This window comes from Macrotis lagotis, chromosome X (genome assembly GCF_037893015.1).
Source record: "Macrotis lagotis isolate mMagLag1 chromosome X, bilby.v1.9.chrom.fasta, whole genome shotgun sequence".
Lineage (NCBI taxonomy): Eukaryota > Metazoa > Chordata > Mammalia > Peramelemorphia > Peramelidae > Macrotis > Macrotis lagotis.
In genome coordinates, this window is record NC_133666.1 from 8,999,275 (window position 1) to 9,020,316 (window position 21,042).

Genomic DNA, 21,042 nt, shown 5'->3' on the forward strand with positions numbered 1-21,042 from the left:
CCCAAGAAGCAGTGAGTAATGGATTGGCAGTTTGTTTTGTTGATCAAATAAGGTCATGTATGCAAACATCTTTGTGAACCTAAGGCACTGGGTCAACTTTTTGTCATTATCATTATTATTATTATTACTACTACTACTATTCTCATAATTCAGTGGAGTTCCTCTATTCTTCTTATGTTTACTATTAGAACTATTTGTGCAGCTAGCAAAATGATTTATTATTATATTATTGTTGCTGTTGCTATTGCTGTTTTACCCAGTTACCTAATTAGACTATTTGGTCTATTTGATCACCTCACAGAACAGCCTCAGCTAACCTTCCGGACTCCAGACCCTTTTGTTTCCAATCCATCCTGTGGTGTATACTATCATATTTCCTTCTATATTTCAAATGTGGAAACTCCTTCCATTATCGCAGATGGGAAACGCATTTGTAATTTATAATTACCAATTAGTTATCTTTAATATCACTTTCTTTAGATCTCTTCTCAAAAAATCTTCAGCGTTTCTAATTCCTCTACCTTGTCTTCAAGGACTTCCACAATCTGGCCCCATTCTCCCTACCCTAACCAGATTTGATTTCCACTGTTTTCCAATGTCTACTTTTTAGTCATTCCAGTCTTCTCAAATGGCCCACCGAAAAAACCTGATCTATACTCTTCTCTCATCCTTGCCTTTACTCAGATTAATTCTTTCACCTAAAATTCCCTCCCCTATCTACTCCCTTCTACTTTGGCCCACACCACCTTTTATTTTCCTGAACTGTGTAATGTCTGCCTCCTTCCTTGAATTTTACCTCCCCTGAAAATCATCTAATACCCCCACCTCTCCTTCCCCATCCCCCACCACTCTATTGCTTATTTCCATCTTCCTTCAATTCTCCTACTCCAGAGTTCTAACCAAGCATCACCTTCCCTTCCACTGTGCTGTTGGGAATGTCTGTTTCATAGACTACAAATTTCCCTTCATCTTACATTTTTTCCTCTCCCACTTCTTCCTACTTTTTACTGAAACCTGATACAGCCTCCATAGATACTCTTTCTTGTACTGATTGTACCTTCTCTCATTCTTAATTCACTGATCAAAGTTAAGGGAGTTAGAATTTCTTGCTGCCCATTTCCAAGTTCTCCCCCTTCCTCTGTCACTCATTAACTTCCTCTTTGATGTCCATGTAATTCATATATATCACATGTTTATGTGATTCATATCTACCACCTAAAATTATGATAGCTATTGTTTACAGAATTCCAAGTCTCTCTCTTTTCTTCCTCAGTGCATTTGGTACGTGACTCACAATCTTTATCTCTTACTCATTACCTACCTCCATACTAGGTAAGTTCAACATACATAAGTTCAACTCTCTCTCAAACACTCTAACCACTAAGTTCCTCAACCAACTCACTTCCCATGACCTATTCTTTCACAGCCACACACAAAGATGGTCATACTCTTGATTTTGCCATCACCTACATTTGTACTTCCATGATCAGGAATTCCACAAGCCTTTTACATTACCATAATCTATTAGCTTTTTCTTTCTCCCTTAACTTCCATGACAAACCCCTACTCTTTGTCCATATTGTGATCTCCAAACCTTTGACACCTCAACTTTCTCCCAGGGCATCTCCACTGTATTAACCATTATCTCCTCTTTTCCCTATCTTGACCCTTTAGTGAACCAATTCAATACTATACTATCCTCTTCTCTTGAATCCCTAGCTCATTATAATTTCATCATTTGCGCCCTGCCAAACCTTTGCCTTATATTACTTCCACCTTTCATCACCTTAACCCCTACATATGAGCTGCTGGACATTGGTGGGGAAAATCATGCAACGGTTGTCACTGGGTTTGCTATAAATCTGTGTTGTACAACCTCTACTGGGATGTTACTACTGTTTGGCAAACCTATAGCTCCCTTATCAACTTGCTCTTCTACTCTTCACAGCAGTTCTTCCAAACCTCATTACTCCTCAAACCTCCCATGGCTCCCCTTCTCCACCCTCTTATTTGAGAACCTTGCTTCATATTTTAGAGAAATATGAGCTTGATCTTTTTCCCTCTCCCTCATCTCTTATAACTCAGGTGCCTTCTGACATTATCTCCTCCTTCACCCCTGTCTCACATGATGAGGCCTTACTCTTCACCAAAGCTAACACCTCTACTTGTTTAAGTAATCCCATTCTATCTTGTCTCCTCCAAAAGACTGCCCTCTCTATTACCCCTACTTTGACTCATTTTAAGCCTCTTCTCATCTACTGGTTCCTTCCTTGCTGCCTACCAGCATGCCTATGACCCCCTCATCTTAAAAAAAAAAATCTCAGTTGATCCTCCTTAAAAAGACTATCTACAACAGGTGCCTCCACTTTTCTCTCATTTTCATCTTCTTTCAATCCAACTTTCAGTCTCATTGTTCTACCAACACTGCTCTCCCAAAATTATCAATAATCTCTTGATGGCCAAATCCAGTGGCTTTTTCACAGTCATCGTTCTTGATCACTCCATAGCCTTTGACACTGTTGATTATTATCCTCCTTGATATTCCCTTCTCTCTATGTTTTTGGGATACCTCTCTCCTGATTGCCCTTCTACCTATCAGACCACCTTCTCTGTTTCCTTTGCTGAATCTGTTCTAACCATAGGTGTTTCTCGGGATTCTATCCTGGGCCCTCTTCTCTTCTATGCTACTTCACTTGGTGATCTCATCAGCTTCTATGGTTTTAATGACTAGTATGCTTATGATTCCCCAATCTACTTATTCTACCCCCACTTTGTTGACCTCCCATCTCACATCTCCAACTGCCTTTCAAACATCTCCAACTGGAAGTTCAATAAATATCAAAACTGAACTCATCATACCTCCTAAAGTTTAGGGCCTAAACCCTATCTTCTTCTTCCACCCCCATTCCCTATTATTATAGAGGTAGCACCATCTTCCCAGTCCTCATCAGACTCACAACCTACAAGTCACCCTAGATTCCTCACTCTCTCTCATTCTCACCTTCCCCTTATCAAATCTGTTACCAAGATCTATCAATTTTACCTTTGCAACATCTTTGGAATGCTCTCTCCTCTCCTGCTGACATTGACACTCCTAGGGGGATGGAGGTAGGGGGTACATCACATCACACCTAGATTATTACAGCAGCTTAAGGGTAGATCGGAATCCTCAAGTCTTAAGCCTCTCTCCACTCCAATCCATTCACCATTCAACCACCAAAATGATTTTCCTAAAGTGCAGGTCTGATCATATAATCTCCCTACTCAATAAACTCCCGTGGCTCAAGAAAATACAGCATGCTCTGCTTGATTCAAAGTCCTTCTTCACCTAGCTCTCTCCTACCTCTCCAGTCTTCTTCTCAGTGTACCTTCCTCTCCTTTATGTACTCTCTAATCATTGACACTGGCCTCCTTCCAATTCTACAAACATCTTTCCTCTAGGCATTTTCTCTGGTTGACCCCCATATGTAGAATAGTCTTCCTCCTCCTGTCTGCCTACTGTCCTGAGTTCCTTTAAGTCCTAATTAAAATCTCATAACCCCTCAGCCTCTTAATTTTAGTCCCTTCTATCTCAGTTATTTCCTATTTAATCTGTATGTTGCTTTTTGTGATTTGTTGTTAGCCCTATTAGATTGGGAGTTCCTTGAGGGTAGAGACTGTCTTTTGCCTCTTTGTATCCCCAGTGCTTCTTAAGCACAGAGTAAGTGCTTAATAAATATTCATTGATTGATTCTTCAGCAAATACTTGCTTTACTTCTGATCTTAACTGGAAAGGTCTCTAATTTTTATCCATGACATCTAATTGGTATTTCTTGCTTTTGCCTAGATACAATTTACCATTTTAATGAACAGCCCATTTATTCAGTTAAACTGGAAACAGCATGCAAGCAGCAGCATGGATCAGACTAAAAAAAATCTGGAACTAGTGTTTAAGTAGTTTTGGGAGAATTCTCAGAGTTCTCCTTTGAAATATGCCCACTAGCAATTATTATGTAAGAATGATATAATAATGCTTTTATTTAAAAAAAATCTAGGGAAAGGAAAAGTGAATTAGTTCTAAACCTGATCCATATTTTCTTAGAGATGCTACCTGGATGAAAAAGAAACACAAAATGAAGTCAGAAAGAAAAGTTCTTCCAGGGTTAAATTGTTTTGTAATTACTTTCCTTTCTGTTTAGTTTTTTCCAGGTGTGAAAGGCATTTAACTATTTTATCAGACTCCCTAGAAGAATTACCAGAAACAGATGAACCTGTTTGGATCTTGGGGAAGCCATATGACCTTCAAGCAGGTAGGATTCTATAGTCATCAATGAATTAGGCAGAAGACTGGCAAATGCCCAATATACTATTAGAGTAAACTTCTTATTTGGGAGCTGTCCAAAGTTACCTTAGTAAATGTTATTACACCTTTTGATTTTTAACTGCTGCTCTGAAAATTTGCTTATGTCATAATCCAATTATGCCAGGTCTTTATGCTTAAAAAGTGACAACTACTTGAAAATTCATATCGTGTCCCCCCTGAGTCTTCTCCAATCTAAACATGCCCAGTTCTTTCAAGAGATCCCTATACAGCATGGATTCAAGGCCCTTCACCAATTTTGTTAGCTTTCCTCTGGATGTTCTGTGACTTCTCACAGATGATGCCAGGAACTTAATTCAGCATTTTAGCAGCTGCCCTAGGTTTGAGTATCATCTCTCTGCAGATGATTCCCTGATCTCTATCTCAGCCCAGTCTCTCTTCCTGAGCTTCAGTTGTCTATTGGATATTTCATACTGGTCATCTGGAGAAATCTTTCATTCCATATATTCCAAACTGAACTCATTTTCTTCCCACTGAAATCATCTTTTTCCAAAGTCCCTCTTTATGATCAAGGTGCCCCCCTAATTTCCTTCTTCCAAGGTTGTAATCTTGGTATTATCCTGAACTCCTCCTCACTTTCTTTTCCAGTCAGTTACCAGATCTTGCCGTCTCTATGTTTGCAATATCATTCTCCTTTGACACCTTCTTTGTACTCAACCCAGCCACTTTCAGGCCTTCATCACCCTTCACATAGATTATTGCAACAGCTTTCTGTTTAGTCTTTCTGCTTCAAGCCTTTCTCCACTCCATTCTTCACTGTGCTGCCAAAATGATTTTCTTTTTCCCTCAACTTTGTCAACTTCGGGCACTTTCTATTTGGTTCTAGGATCGAATACAAACTCCTATTTTTGGATTTTAAAGCTAATCACAACCTGACCTCAACTTGTCTTTCTAACCTCTTTGGAAATTATTTCCTGTAGTGGGAGCATTAATCTTCCCCCCTAACCCCATACATGTTAGGCTAATTTTCCCTTAAAAGGCTCTGAAATATTCCTGGTTCCTGAGTATAGGGCAACCATGAAGAACTGGAGGGTCTTCCAGATTCCTGACTGGTGCAACTTCAGATCTGTGCTCAACTAAATCGACTCCAAGAGTTCTCAGTGCCCATCTTTGTTTAATATTTTCCCCTAGTGGCCAAGTAAATCTTTTGTTAACTATTCAGTGACCTACAACAGTCTCTTTTGTTCCTATATGAACTTAAACTAAGAGGGCACTGACCTGAATGAGGCTCAACCTATAACAGATGTGCTCATTAAAGTGAGGGATAGGCAATGCAGAATAAGGTATACCGGGATTGGCCCTCATGTTTCAGGTGATACGTTTGGTGATGCCTCAGTGGGTGGAATGCTTGGCCTGGAGTTAGGAAGATTCATCTTCCTGTGTTCAAATTCAGCGTCAGGCACTTTCTAGCTGTGGGTCTCTGGGGCCTCCCTGTTTGCCTCAGTTTCTTCATCTGTAAAATTAGTTGGAGATGGAAATGGTAAACCACTCCAGTATCTTTGTTAAGAAAACTCCAAATGGGGTCACAAAGAGTTGGACACAACTGAAAAATGACTAAACCCAGCAAAAAACAAAAAAATGGTTACTTATTGTGAGATGCCCTCTTCTTCTGGAAAATTAGAAATCAACCTCCCTGTGGCCATTCAACTAGAAGAGAATAATATGTTCTGTGTCCTTAACTGTATCCTGATGATTGCAACAAACTGTTTTATATCTTTTAGCTTTGTAGGGGAGAGAGGAGGAGAGTTCCTCATGATCAATTAAACTATCTCTAAATTCCATTGGGGGAATCTTACCAGAACTCAATGTATCTTCAAAGTAGCCTTGATGTCCTGAACTTGTGGGATGTTTTCCACTGATTAGAAAAGGTCAAGTTCAGTAGAACTCCATGTCCTCAGCTTTTACTAGTGCTGCATGCTGGGTCATTCTCACTCAGTTGCTTCTGGTGAGGCCTTCTGATAAAAGTCCCCTACCTCCTCATATTTGTGTAATGGTAAACAAAGGCAGATCCATGGAATGTTAGGATTGTCTTACAACTCTGCTTAAGAAAGGATTATTGATTTTTTTAGGGGTTTTCCCCCCAAGGCAATGGGGTTAAGTGGCTTGCCCAAGGCCACACAACTAGGTAATTATTAAGTGTCTGAGGTTGGATTTGAACTCAGGTACTCCTGAGTCCAGGGCCAGTGCTCTATCCACTTTGCCACCTGTTGTGGTTGTTTGGTACGAGTGAGGAGATACTTGAAAGGACAAAATTAAATTCTTCCCAAGAGCCCAAAGTCATTCCTGGAATTGGGGATCTGGGCAAATGTGCCAGTTACACCTCAGTTAATTTGCTAAGGACAGGCAGGAGTACTATATCAATCTTAAAAGTTTTCCCTCTCACCCCTGAACTTAGATGTTCGAGTGAGAACAAAACTCAGACCCCAAGTACATTTTCCCATCCCCAACAGAAATGTCTTCTGTTTGTACTAGTCTCTGACTTTGATTTTTTTTATTGGTTTGTGTCTTTCCCCTAGCCAAGAAGGGGCAGGCCCTGTAGCATCCTTGTGACAGAAGTCACACAGCAGAAGCTAAACACAGGATAATGGTAGTGCAGGTCCCCAGTAGCTTTTGGCATAGGGGAGCAGAGGCAGGTCTAATGGAGTCAGTCAGTCTGGCTTCAACAGAGGCATTGCAATAGTACCTAACTCTAAAGTAACTCAGCATGGGGCAAAAAAACTCAGGCTTAAGTAGTTGCAGTTGTCCTGCCCTGGCAAAGGGGTAGCAGCTGACCCTGGAAGATTGGCAGTAGTCAGAGATGCAGGTCTGTGGGCAGATTGTGGACAGAGATTAGGACTCTAGCCACAGCAGATAGCATTGGTTAGAGAAGTCTACAGTAGTAGTAACAAGCAGCAGGCAATGACATAGTCCAGAGTGGCAGAGAATAGTGAATCAATTCTCAGCAACAGTAGCAGTCCAGTGGCAGAAGACTGGGCACTAGTATGTGCAATATCAAAAGGCAAGTCCACTAAAGCCCACTGATTTCTTTAGTGTATAATTAATGGACTTATTGGCAGTTCAGTACCCAGTGATTATTGTACATCTCCCCAGGAAAGACTTAGGAGATCAAGGTATGGCACTGTTGAGAGGGAGCTTACTTTATGGCAACAAGGGGAAGATGAAAGTATCTAACCAGCTCCACAAAGAAGCAGAGGGGCAGTCATTCAGAGGCCTCTCTTGCAGCCAAGATCTTGTGTATTCCACCCTAGCTAGTGGCCTAGGGAACATTTAAGTGGCTAGTGGTACAGGGTAATTACCCTTGAGCTATAATGATGCAGGAAGGGCCATCATTTTTTCTGTAATCCTAATAGTCATCTTTTTACATTGAGAATTTCACTGTGAACTACAAAGATTTAGCATCACCTACCACATGAATCTGATTAAGTCTAGGGATTTGTACCTTTCTGAAACTCTCCTGACTCCCTTCACTCCTTCAGAGAACTGTTACATTATTGTTTGGTTTCAGTTTGAATTTTTCTCTTCTACTTGTGCTACCTGTATCACCCTGCAGGTCAAGAGTGAACAGTAACAGCCCTCAAGTCATTTCAGTGGTAGAAGGTGCTCCAGAAGACCTTAAGGACCTTATCATCAAGGGATAAAATGTAGTTGCAACAATATTTTAACCTCTCTTCTTTCCCCCCCTACAGTTTTTCTTTTTTTAATTGATATTTTATTTTTTCCATTTATATTCTATGAAAGTTTTTTTTAACATTCATCCACATGCATTTGCATATTTTTAAGTTACCTAATATCCTACCTTCCCTCTCTATCCCCTTCCCCTCAGTAGCAAACAGTCTGGTAGTTTTTCCTTAAAAGTTATCGAGATACTTTTCCAGGCTTGGTTGGCTCTATTGACATCACTTCCTCATCTTGAGGAAGTGGAGTGACTCTCAGGTGCTTGGTTAGTTTATCTCAGTGGAAGCTTTGCTTTTGTTGTTCAGTTTCAGTCATGTTGGACTCTCTTTGTGACCCCATTTGGGGTTTTCTTGGCAAAGATAGTAGAGTGGTTTGCATTTCCTTCTCCAGCTCATTTGACAGATGAGGAAACTGAGACAAAAAGGGTAAAGTGACTTGACTAGGGTCATACAGATAGTGTCTGAGGCTTGATTGAAACTGGGAAAGATGAATCTTCCTGATTCCAAGTCAAATTAACTGATTTATTTCAAGGGGTCGAAGATCCTTCTGTTATGGCTTTGTAAATCTCCTTTTATAAATTGCTGAATGACCTGACTATCTCATTTAGTTCCATTATTGAACCTAAATTGCCAAGAGACTGAGCTGAGTCATGCCCTGCATTTTGTGATCCAGCCAGACTGGTCTTCTCTAGTCTTCACATGTGACTCTCCATCTGCTGCCTCTGTGGATTTGCACTGGCCACGGATGGAATGAACTGAAGTTAAGTCAAATGGAAAAGCCTCTTTTGAACCAGTGCTTTGTGCTAAGTGCTGCTAAGCTCTTTGTCTCCACCTTTCTTCTCCTCAGGGTTCCCATAATTTCCACCCTAGCAAACAGTTTCTTCCTGTTTAGTGAGATCTAGAATCTTATTTCTTCTTATTGGTCCCTTCAACTTCTGACAGATGAAATTCTCAAAAAGGCAAGCCAGAAGGGTGGGGAGAATGTGCAAGTACTCCAGCAGATGTTTGAGCAATTGAAATCCTCCATCACTACTGTCTATACACTAGCTCAAAGGGTGGGTTGGGATTATCCATAGATAGTTTCAATCTTCTTTCATACTAAAACTTTGACCAAAACTACTAACACGGCAAAGGTAAGCAAGTTTTATTTTCACCTCATGAGGGTGGGGGTAGGGGTGCCCTAGGAAGGGGAAGAGGAGCAGAAAGAGCTGGAGGAACTGGATAATCCACTAAAGAGTTCCCACATAATTGAGATTTAGTTGTCATTGTCCCTAACCATCATGACAGTGCAATTGAATTGGTTGATTACTTGCCCAGAATTTTCATGGCAGTATTTGTAGATAGTTCAATCTTACTTTTACTTTTAATTACAGAAAAATCCAAGCTGTTGTCTGATATCAGTGCTCGTCTCTGGTTTACATACCGAAGGAAGTTTTCACCAATAGGTAGGTAGATCTGCTGCCTATTTTGGAGAACTCTGTATTTGGTGTGCGAAAATTTGGATTCACGTTCTGACTTCACCTGTCACATAATTAACTGTGTGGGCAAGTAATTTAATTTCTCATCTGTCAAATGGGAATGGCTACCCTATCTGCTTCACAGTGTTGTGAGGAAATATGGATAACCGCCTCACTCAGATACTTTTTAAGATTGGGCCTGGTCAACTTAGAGTAAAACCATCCTGGGTACTGATATATGCTCAGTGTATTGCATTAGAAATAGACATTTTCTCTAGCATGCATTTATATGTTATTATTCTATGTGAAAAATCATTTGCAAAGTTAAAATTTTTATTTTAAATCTGTCCAATTTTTAGAAAATGTAATACCCTCTTAATTTTAATTTTCTTTTTCTTTTTTTATATTTTATTTATTTTTTCAACTACATGGAACAGTAGTTTTCAACAATCTTTTTTACAAGGTTTTGAGTTTCACATTTTTCTCCCTTCCCCCCACCACAGAAAGCAATCTAATATAGGCTATACCTGTATAACCATGCTAAACATAGATCTATATTGATCATGTTGTAAAAGAATCAAATCAAAGCAGAAAACAAAAAACATAATGCCTAAGACAACTTTTAAAAATTGAAGATAGTAAGCTTTGGTCTGCATTTGAACTCCATAGTTTCTTCTCTAGGTATTGATGGCATTTTCCATCACGCATCTTTTAGAATTGTCTTTGGTTTTGTCCTGCTGAAATGAACAAGAGTCCATCATAACTGATCATCACTCTGTGTTCCTGTTAGTATGTATGATGTTTTTCTGGTTCTGCTCACTTCACTCAGCATCAGTTCTTGCAAGTCTTTCCAGGCTCTTCTGAAGACTTGTCCCTCATGATTTCTTAAAGAACATTCATCACATTTATATATCACAATTTATTCAGCCATTCCCCAATTGATGGGCATTCTTTCGATTTCCATTTCTTTGCCATTATGAAAGAAAAACTGCTATAAATATTTTTGTACATGTGGAGTTTTTTTTTACCCTTTTTATGACCTCTTTGGGATATAGACCTAGTAGTGGTACCACTGGATCACAATTTGATTGTTCTTTGGGCATAATTCCAAATTACTTTCCAGAAAGGTTGGATCAAATCACAACTCCACCAACAATGCATTAGTGTTCCAATTTTCCTATATCTTTTTATTTTAATTTACATCTATTCAGATCAGAAAGCAGCGTGAGAGAGGAATTTTACTGCCTCTACCTTGCTCCCCTCTCCACTTTTTGGCAATTGCTGAGCCCTGTTTTAGTTGGTCTTCTCCCAGATTTGCACATTTCTAGCAGAATTTTTTCACTGTCATACTGGATAGGAAATACCTCAAGGTCATGGCAGCTTGCATACCTATCCATTATGACACCCAGACAAAAGCATTTGAATTCACTACTAATATTTACTTGAAAAACTTTCTTTACAATCAAGTGTTCTTTAGTTGAAGCAGCCAGTCTCTTGTGATTTTATTGTCTTATATGATTTTATTAGTTTGTCTTCCAAAAGTACACTACCTTCTTGGGCTTAGCTATAATCAATATTGACTTGTATCAGAACTTTCTAGTCTATTCATGTTAGGACTACTAGGAGCTTCCTTTACCTGAGGTCATTTAGATGATTAACACCTTTTATTCTGTGGTTCTCTTCCCAAGTTTGGGGAACATCCTTGTCAGTAGATCTTTTTTTAATTTATTTTTATTAAAGATATTATTTGAGTTTTCCATTTTTCCCCCCAATCTTACTTCCCTCCCCCACCCCCCCACGGAAAGCAATCTGTCAGTCTTTACTTTGTTTCCATGTTGTACTTTGATCCAAACTGAGTGTGATGAGAGAGAAACCACATCCCCAAAGAAGAGACAAGAAGTCTAAGAGGTAACAAGATCAGACAATAAGATATCCGCTTTTTTCTAAATTAAAGGGAATAGTCCTTGAACTTTGTTCAAACTCCACAGCTCCCTATCTGGATACAGATGGCACTCTCCCTTGCAAACAGCCCAAAATTGTTCCCGATTGCTGCACTGATGGAATGAGTGAGTCCTTCAAGGTTGAACATCACTCCCATGTTGCTGTTAGGGTATACAGTGCTCCTCTGGTTCTGCTCATCTCACTCAGCATCAGTTCATGAACATCCCTCCAGGCTTCCCTGAAATCCCATCCCCCCGGTTTCTAATAGAACAGTAGTGTTCCATGACATACATATACCACAGTTTGCTAAGCCATTCCCCAATTGAAGGACATTTACTTGATTTCCAATCGTTTTCCACCACAAACAGGGCTGCTATGAATATTTTTGTACAAGTAATGTTTTTACCCTTTTTCATCATCTCTTCAGGATGCAGACCCAGTAGTGGTATTGCTGGGTCAAAGGGTATGCCTTGTCAGTAGATCTTGCAAGTGTTAGTTTGGTCATTGACTTACTCCAATGCACCTATGACTGGGTATCCATAATTATATTTTCTATGTGTATACTAAATTTCATTTATGGTTTTTAATGTTCAACCTGAAAAACTAAGTGACATTTTTTAAAGTCATAAAAAGTCTGAGTTAATTCAGCATTCTCTTTTTGGGTGTTTTTTTTTACAAGGCAGGGGGTTTAAATGACTTGCCCAAGGTCACACAGATATGTAATTATTAAGTATCTGAGGCCAAATTTGAGCTCAGGGCCACCTGATTTCAGGGTGTGCTCTATCCACTGTGCCATCTAGCTGCCCCAATTCAGCATTCTTTTAACCATCGGTATCAAACTTAAATAGAAATGATCTTGGACAACCATGAATGAAGATTATCCATGTTGTATAATATTTTTATTTCTTTTCTTAAATATTTCCCAGTTGAAGTTTGAGCTGCACTCAGGAGAAACTCTATAGAGTTATTTGACTTTTCAGCTCTTGACTTCATTACCCAGTCAGTCTCATATCACCAAAGCTCCTCTTTTTATCTAGGTTAATCTCCCTCCAATAGCATGAGTTTATAGAGGTCCCATAACCTGCTTCTCTTTAGGGAAAAGGTAATTCCAATATAGTGTATAGAAACTGGATCCAAGATCTAAGATACTGGATTTGGAATCAAGAAGTTCTCCATTTAAATCCCCCTTCAGACACAGACAACTGTGTGATCCTAGGCAAATCTTTTAATCTCTCTGGAACTCAGTTTCCTCATTTATAAAATGAGGGGGTTAGATTTAATGACCATTAAGATCCCTTCCTGCACTGAATCTATGATTCCATGATCCAATGAACCCTGGTTCATTTCAAACCCTTTTGCCATTAGGAGGAACAGGCCCCTCATCAGATGCTGGCTGGGGATGCATGCTACGTTGTGGACAAATGATGCTGGCCCAGGCTCTTATCTGCAAGCATCTGGGAAGGGGTGAGTGACTTTTTCTGCTGACTACTTACAGGAGACTCTGCCAGACAACTCATTTAGTAGTGGGCTACAACCTGAGGAGGGAATGTCTTAGATGAAAAGAAGCAGAGGTATTCAAATGTTTCTGTGGCTAAAACTACAAGTAATGAAATCTCTCAGGAGTAGGAGATAAGTATTTCTTGGTGACTCACAGACAAGAAAGTTCTTTTTACTTAGGAAGAATAAACAGAGACAGGGTATCTGCCCTTTAGCATTTCTATCCTTTTCATTGTTGAGCTAAGTCCATCAGTAAAGTGACTAGAAAGAAGGCCATTATGACAGATCTGTTTCTTAACCTTGTTAAAAAAAATCAAGATGGTGGCCAATGGGATCATATATTGTTAGCCTAGTGTCCACTAAAGCCAAAAGGCACTAAATAACTAGTCTTAATGAACACAAGCCAATTATAGTAACCAGAGCTAATGTGTCTGCTTATTTTTCTCTGAGATGTGTCTCTTTTGGTCTAAGACCAGATGCCAGAGCAGAAATAGTGACTGTGTAGTTTTACCAAGGGGACAGACCCAGTGCAAGTCCACAAATGCTTCTTGGGTACCTACTATGTTCAAGATACCATGTTAGGTACTGGAGCTGCAAAGACAAAAATGAAACAAATATGAACCATAGACAGATAAGGAAGTACAGAGTAAAATTAAGAAGGAAAGTTCACTAAATAGCTAGGAACTGTCTTGGGGCTTGGGGTGTTGCTGGGAAAAGCCTTATGAAAGGCATTTTGGAGAGCTGAGCTTTGAGGAAAAATCTTGGGATTCTGCATAGTGGAGGTAAGGAGGAAAGGCATGCCAGGCAGGAGAATGTTATGTACAAGGAGCTCTTGGAAGGGCCAGCTACTCTTGAATGGGATAGTGCATGTAGGTGAATCATATGAAATAAGAATGCAAAACTGGCTTGGTGGGGGGGGCTAGATGGCAGAGGCTTGAAAAGTCAGGTTGAAGATTTTGTAGCTTATCTTAGAGATCATAGAGACTCATAGAAGATTGTGAGTGTGGGGCAGGGATGGCGGTCATCTCTATGGTTTATTAATTTCAATAAAACAGCTATATGGAAGATGAATGAGGAGAAGAAGAAAGACTCTTCAAACTGTTGAGATGATGAAATGAAGAAAGGACCATGTAGAGACTAGAAATAGCTGGGCACTGTCAAGTGCATTGTAGTCTTAGCTTTCTTGCAAACTAACTGGGTGACCATAGACAACTTTGAAGGTCTTTGGTTGAGTACCTCAGGGTTCTGTACTTTACTTTGGGTTGCTTCATGTGTTCGTTTGTGATCTGACTGGGGGAGAGAGAAACATAGTATCCAAAAAGATTTTGATGAGCAAAGTATTAGGCTGAATCTAATAAGACAAAATACACTCAGGATATAAAATCTTAGACTTGGATTCAAAAAAAAATCAACTTTACAAATATAAGCTAAGGCTATAAGACTTGGCTAGACAGAAATTTATCTAAAGAAGATTTGGACTGCAAAATCCAGATAAGTTGACAATATGATGAACCAACTCCCAAAGCAATCTTAGGCAGATTATGAGAAGTAGTGCTGTCCAGGAATTGGAAGATGATATTCATTCACTCATGCAATAAATGTTTAATAAGCACCTACTCTATGTCAGGCACTATGCTAAAGTATGTTGAGGATACAGAGGGGCAAAAGATAGCACCTGCCCTCAAGGAGCTCTCACTCTTTTTTTTTAGGTTTTTTGCAAGGCAAGGGGGTTAAGTGGCTTGCCCAAGGCCACACAGCTCTGTAATTATTAAGTGTCTGAGACTGGATTTGAACTCAGGTCCTCCTGACTCCAGGGCCTGTGCTCTATCCACAGTGCCACCTAGCCATCCCTGAGCTCTTAATGGGGAAGACAACAAACAAGCAACTAGTTACAAAGCAAGCTAGATGCAAGATAAATAGGAAATCATCAATGGACAGAAGGCACCAGAACGAAGAGAGATTGTGGGACACTTCCAGTAAAAGATGGGATTTGAGGTGGGGCTTAAAAGAAGCCAGGATTGTCAGTAGTATAGGGGAGGTAGGAGAGCATTTGAGATAGAGGGGATAGCCAGAGAGGGGGAAACTGGGAACAATAAAGGAGGTCAGTGTTGCTGAATCAAATAGTACATGGCACTGTACTCAGCCTTGGGTGCATAGAGATACAAAAGGAAACAGAGAATGAAGCTGCAAGTGCCTCTCTCTCCAGCCCAGTAAACTGACCACAGTATTTTGTGGTGGAATTCCCTTCTCACCAGTCGTTCTTATCTTTTAGAAGCTTAGGGCTTAGAGGCAGCTGGGTGGCACTGCTCTGGATAAAACGCTGAGCTTGAAGTCAGGAAGACCTGGATTCAAATCAGCCCTCAGACACTGACTAGCTGGGAAAGTCACATAACTCTTTTGGCTTTAGTTTCCTCATCTGACAAATGAGCTGGAGAAGGAAATGGCAAACTACTTGAGTATCTCTGCCAAGAAAACTCCAGTGGGGTCATGAAGAGTTGGACATGACTGAAACATTTCTGAATATTAGCAAAGCTTGGCAATTCTGATGGACTGTATGTTTAAGTAGGGAGAATTAGCAAACTCTCTTTCCAAGAGAAATTTAAAAATGAAATTTCCCCTTAAACTAGATTTGAGAGATATAATTTATAACTTGCATTTATTTTAAAAGTTATATTTTCTTGAGATTTGTTTTTTGGTGGGAGTATCATCAGTAATTTCTGGTGTCCAACATTTCACTGAATATATATTATATATATTTTCCCTTGGGAGGAAAAGATATGTATACAGAGATTTAACTATAAAGTAATTTCAAGGAAAAAGGGGAGAGTGGTAACAGCTAGCTAGCTGAGGAGAAACCTCATGAAGAAAATGAGTCTTGAAATGAGACTTTATCTTTGAAGGAGCTAGAGAAGCCAAGAGGGAGAACATTCCAGATATGGAAGACAACTTGAGAAAAGGCATGGCAGTGAGAGATACAATACCAAGCATGAAGAATTGCAGATTGACCACTTGACAGGAAACATGGAGCCCATATAGGAAGGTGGCATAGAATCAGTCTGGAAAGAATGGTTTGATCAGATCATGAAGGGTATTACATCACCAACAGCAGAGTTTGGATAAACTGCTTGAACAGAAGAGGGACATGTTTTAGGAAGATCACTTTTGAAGGCATCTGAAGCATAGATTAGATGAATCCAAACTGGTGGCAGGGACAGGAAGTGAGGAAAACCTGACCTAGGGTGATGGTCATATGTGTAAAGCAGAGAGAGTGGATTGGAAGAATGTTGTGGAGGTGAATCTGTAAAATTTAGGAACTTATTGGATAAGGGAGAATGAAGAGTAAAAGGTGACCTGAGGTTGCAGGCCTGAGATGAGACTAGGAGGGATGCTGGTAACTCTCGTCAAAAACAGGGAAGTTAATGTATTTTTGCAAAAGCTATAGAATGTTGTGTATTCTGTCTGGCAGAGTATATTTATGGGTTGGTTAACCTGACTTGATTTTTTTAAAAATCTTGTTACAGAGGTTAGATTCCTAAATAGGGGAGAACAGAAATGAAGGTGATATGAAAGCAAAGACTTTTGAAATGAAATTTTTAAAAAATAGGGAAATTAGGAGACATTAGAAGTATTGGATTTTATTCATCTATTTGAAAATATCTGATAGATTCAGGACTGGAGTTCAGGAAAGAGACTAGAACTGGGTGTGTAGATTTGAGAGTCATGACATTGAGCCCATAGGAGCAGATGAAAAGAGGACTAAGTATAGAAATAACTGGTTGTACACCCATACATGGAATGGGACATGGATTGTGATCTAGTAAAAGCTATTTTCCCTTTCCTTTTAAAAAAATTCTTTCCCTTTCTCTAGTCCCTCAAATACATTATACATATGAAATCACACAATATATATTTCTGTATTATCCCTATCTCAAAAAAGCAAGACAAATAAAGAAAGTGAAAAAAAATGATACTTCAGTTTTCATTGAGAGTTCATTAGTTCTCTATCTGGAGGGGGAATAGCATTTTTCATCATGAGTCTTTGGGAATTGTCTTGGATCATTGTATTGATCAGGGTTGATCATTGTTGCGATCTTGCTGTTAATGTGTACAATGATTTGGCTCTTGCCAATGATACTGTAAAGGAGTGGCCAGAATGGAGAACAAGGAGAGAACAGAATTCAAAAACTAAGGGAGGCGACGGTGGCTAGAGGAAGAAAAAAGTCAGTGATGTCCAATGTGGCAGAGGAGTCAAGGAGGAGAAGGACTTAAAAAGGCCATTGGGTCGTGAACAGTGAAGAGGCGGTTGGGAGCTTCAGTTGCGTGGTAGAGTTAGAAGCCAGATTGAAAGGAGTTGAAAAGTGAATGAGAGTTAAGGAAGTGGAGGCAATGAAGGTAAATATCTCTTTATAGGAGTTTCTCTTCAAAAGTAAGGAAGAGCTGTAAGGGGATGGCAGAGGCAAGGGAGAGTTTTTTTGCACATGGGGAATAGCTAATGGTTGTGGGCAACAGGGAAGGAGCCAGTGTCCTTTTGTAACATGAACACTTTTCCTTAGTTGCTATAGTATTAAAAGAAGGGGATGTTTTTAAGGGGAGAAAATGTGATGTCTCAATTATCATCGTTATTTATCTAGTAATTTTTTTTATTAATCATTTCCCCCTTTAGACTGGTGTTGGGAGAAGCAACAAGAACAGCCAGAAGAATATCACCGAATCTTAAAGTGCTTCTTAGACAGAAAAGACTGCTGTTATTCTATCCATCAAATGGGTAAGAGTGCAAACTCAGAGAGGCCGCAGGAGATCCATCATCTTCTTGGTTAGACGTCTTTGAAAATTATTCGAAATTTAATAGGTCGTATCTTGTTGAAAAATTATTTTACTAACTTGTTAATTTTCTCATATAAAAACAGCACAAATGGGCGTAGGAGAAGGGAAATCAATTGGTGAATGGTTTGGACCAAATACAGTTGCACAAGTGTTAAAGTAAGTAAAACAGATTAACATTTATTTATGGGGTTGTTTTGCTAACTATTTCCCTTTTCTCCTGCTTCCCTTCATCCACCTCACTTCTACCCAATTGGTCAACCTTATTCATTAACTCAGTCATTCCTGTACCCACTAAACCTGGCAAGTGTGCATTTCTCTGTCCAATTACACTGTTAAGAGGAAAAATGTATAGGCATGCATGTTAGTGATATAACTGCACATGGACGTTCCTCTAAAGGTGCTTAATATCTCACCACTGTTAATTTGCTTATCTGAGGACATTGCACTACTAGACATCAAGTGATATTGTGAAGCAGTAGTCATCAAAACTATTGGGTATTGGTTAAAAAACAAAATGTTAACTTTGTAAGCAAGAGACATAAGTAGCTGCTAATATTCCCTGTATTTGCTCAATGCAAGAATACAAAATACAAAGATGCAGTTTATAAAAACCAAAAAGGAGTTTAACAGATATTAGGATTGAACTAACATTTTACAAATTCAAAATGTATACATGATTTGAATATAAAAGTTCCCATTATATTAAAAAAAAAGGAGAGAAAATCTAACCTTTCACAATTAGATGGAAGACCTTGAATGGTCAACAGACCTCTTTCTAATCACTGATACTCTGCTCATCTGCCTGCCTAAACTTACATCTCAATGGTTTGCATTACACTCACCTTATCTTAGAGACCCTAAATCTGACTGCCCATGTACAAATCCTCTCCCCCATGCCTAGCTGGCAACTGTCTTATTCCTTATTTCTCTCATTTCCCCACACCAGATCTGACCCACCCCATCAACTGTGCTCTCAGGAATGCTTGCTCCCTAATTAACATAGCTTCCTTTCATCTGAAACCTCTTCATTTCTCATTCCTTTTAGCATCTGGTGTTCAATGAGACTTTGCTCCTTCCTTGTGACACTGCTCTCCTGGATATGCTTTCTTACCTCTCAACTCACTGATTATGGTGGGGAAATCAGAATATTCCTTTCTCTTCATTGCCACTTTCATTTTACCTCTTCTGACTTTACTAAGCAAGCTTACCTCCCTTGAAGTTCACAGTATTCAAATTTGTCACCAGTTCAGATCCTGGTGCCAATTATCTCTTTCTTTCTTCATAAGTTGTGCCTAACTCTTTCCTCTCCAGTTTCTGTCCCCATACAATTTCTGCACCTCAACATACATATTGATGTTCCTTCAAGTATCTTAACTTCCTGGTTTCCCATTTTCCTCAGTTCCCATGACCTATTCCTCCACTCCAACTTTCTTTAGGCTCTTATGACCCCTAGTCTTGTTCTTCATCCTCACTGTGACTTATAGTCTCTCTATCCCGCACGTCTTTCACAGATCATCATCTCTGCAGTGGTTATGCTCTTTTCTCTTCCCTATCTCAACCTGTTGGTGAGCCAACACTGCTCTTCACTCTCCTCAATTCTTGGCCTTTCTTACCCTATTGTAGAGGCAGCTAGTTGGTATAATAGAGTGCTAGACTTGGAATTAGGAAGAGCTGAGTTCAAACCTGGACTGAGACACTTCCTAGTTGTGTGACTCTGGGCAAGTCACCCTGTGTGCCTCAGTTTCCTCATCTGTAATATTGGAATAATAATAATAACACCTACCTCCAAGGATTTTGGGGGAGAATTAAATGAAATAATTTTTGTCAATTTTAGCACAGTGCTTGGCATATAGTAAGCACTTACTAAATTCATCTCTCCTACCTTCTTTCCTTTCCTCCTTTCCCTTCTTCCTTCCCTCTTCCCTCCCTCCTTTCCTTTCCTCCCTTCCTTTCCTCTTTTCTTCCTTCCTTCCTTCCCTTCCTTCCCTCCTTTCCTTTCTTCCTTCCTTCCCTCCTTTCCTTTCTTCCTTCCTTCCCTCCTTTCCTTTCTTCCTTCCTTCCCTCCTTTCCTTTCTTCCTTCCTTCCTCACTCCTTTTCTTCCTTCCCTTCCTCCTTTTCTTCCTTCCCTCCCTCCTTTCCTTCCTTCCCTCCTTTCCTTTCCTCCTTCCTTCCTCCCCTCCTTTTCTTTCTTCCCTCCTTTCCTTCCTTCCCTCCATTCCTTCCTTCCTACCCTTCAACCTTTCCTTTCTTCCTTCCTTCCTTCCTTCCTTTTCTTTCTCCCCTCCTTCCCTTTCCTTCCTCCTCCCTCCCTTTCCTCTTTTCATTTTTCTTTTCTTTTCTTCCTTCCTTTCCTCCTTTCTTTTCCTTCTTCCTTCCTCCCCTCCTTCCTTCCCTCCTTTCCTTTCCTCCTTCCTTCCTCCCCTCCTTTCCTTTCCTCCTTCCTCCTTCCCCTCCTTTTCTTCCTTCTCTCCTTCCATCTTTTTTTCCTTCTTCTTTCTTTCCTTTCTTCCTTCCCTTCCTTCTCTCTTTCCTTTCTTCCTTCCCTCCTTCTTTCCCTCTTTCCTTCCTTCCTTCCCACACACCAATCCCGAATTACCCTGATCATTCATCTTCTCTACTTCTATTTATGTGCTGGCCTGGGTCAATTACAGATATATGTTCTATCATCTCCATTGAGCTCTCATTGCAGCAAGGGAAACATACTGTTCTTCCATTATCAATTCTCTATCCTAATCATCATGGAGGCTATTCTAAATCTTCTTGTTACCTCTCAAGCCTTCCAAGGCACCTCACCCCTACCCTCAGTGATGAAGTGGAGCTGGCTTCTACCAACTTGAGACAGCTAGTTATCAAAAAAACTGGGAACCTTGCTTCATATTTCACCAAAACAATTGCAATCATTCATCAACACATTCCTCTCCTTTTTCTTGTATTTCTTCATTCAGATGCCTTTCCCCTACTATCTACTCCTTTATTTATGTCTTGTACAAAGAAATGTCCCTTCTTTTTGCCAAACCAACCCTTCTACATGCATCTTTGATCCCATCCCCACCCTTCTTTAGTAGATTACCCTAATCATATTCTTACCCTCTCTTTTATCTTCAGTCTCTCTGTATCTTTTGACTTCTTCTCTGTTGCTTCTCATCCTTAAATCCCCTCACTTTATCCTGACATTCTTCACTAGCTATTCTCTTCTCCTTTTTGCAGCCTAACTCCTTGAAAAAAACTATACTCAGTCCTCTGCTTCAGAATCTTCTGCAATATGGCAACTTCGTTGTCCAACCTCTC

General features: G+C 39.8%; 1 protein-coding gene across 3 annotated transcripts in view; it reads left to right on the top strand.

Annotated features, from left to right (window-relative positions):
* The window catches only part of ATG4A (autophagy related 4A cysteine peptidase), a 63,055-nt gene that overhangs the window by 23,411 nt on the left and 18,602 nt on the right, over positions 1 to 21,042 (top strand). For 2 of the 3 annotated variants that reach the window (XM_074207248.1, XM_074207249.1), the window contains 5 exons: positions 4,179 to 4,289; positions 9,408 to 9,479; positions 12,798 to 12,896; positions 17,593 to 17,694; positions 17,837 to 17,909. In XM_074207248.1, the coding sequence (XP_074063349.1) occupies positions 4,179 to 4,289; positions 9,408 to 9,479; positions 12,798 to 12,896; positions 17,593 to 17,694; positions 17,837 to 17,909 (457 nt within the window). The remainder of the gene's footprint in view (positions 1 to 4,178; positions 4,290 to 9,407; positions 9,480 to 12,797; positions 12,897 to 17,592; positions 17,695 to 17,836; positions 17,910 to 21,042) is intronic. The other variant, XM_074207250.1, reaches the window with a different exon arrangement.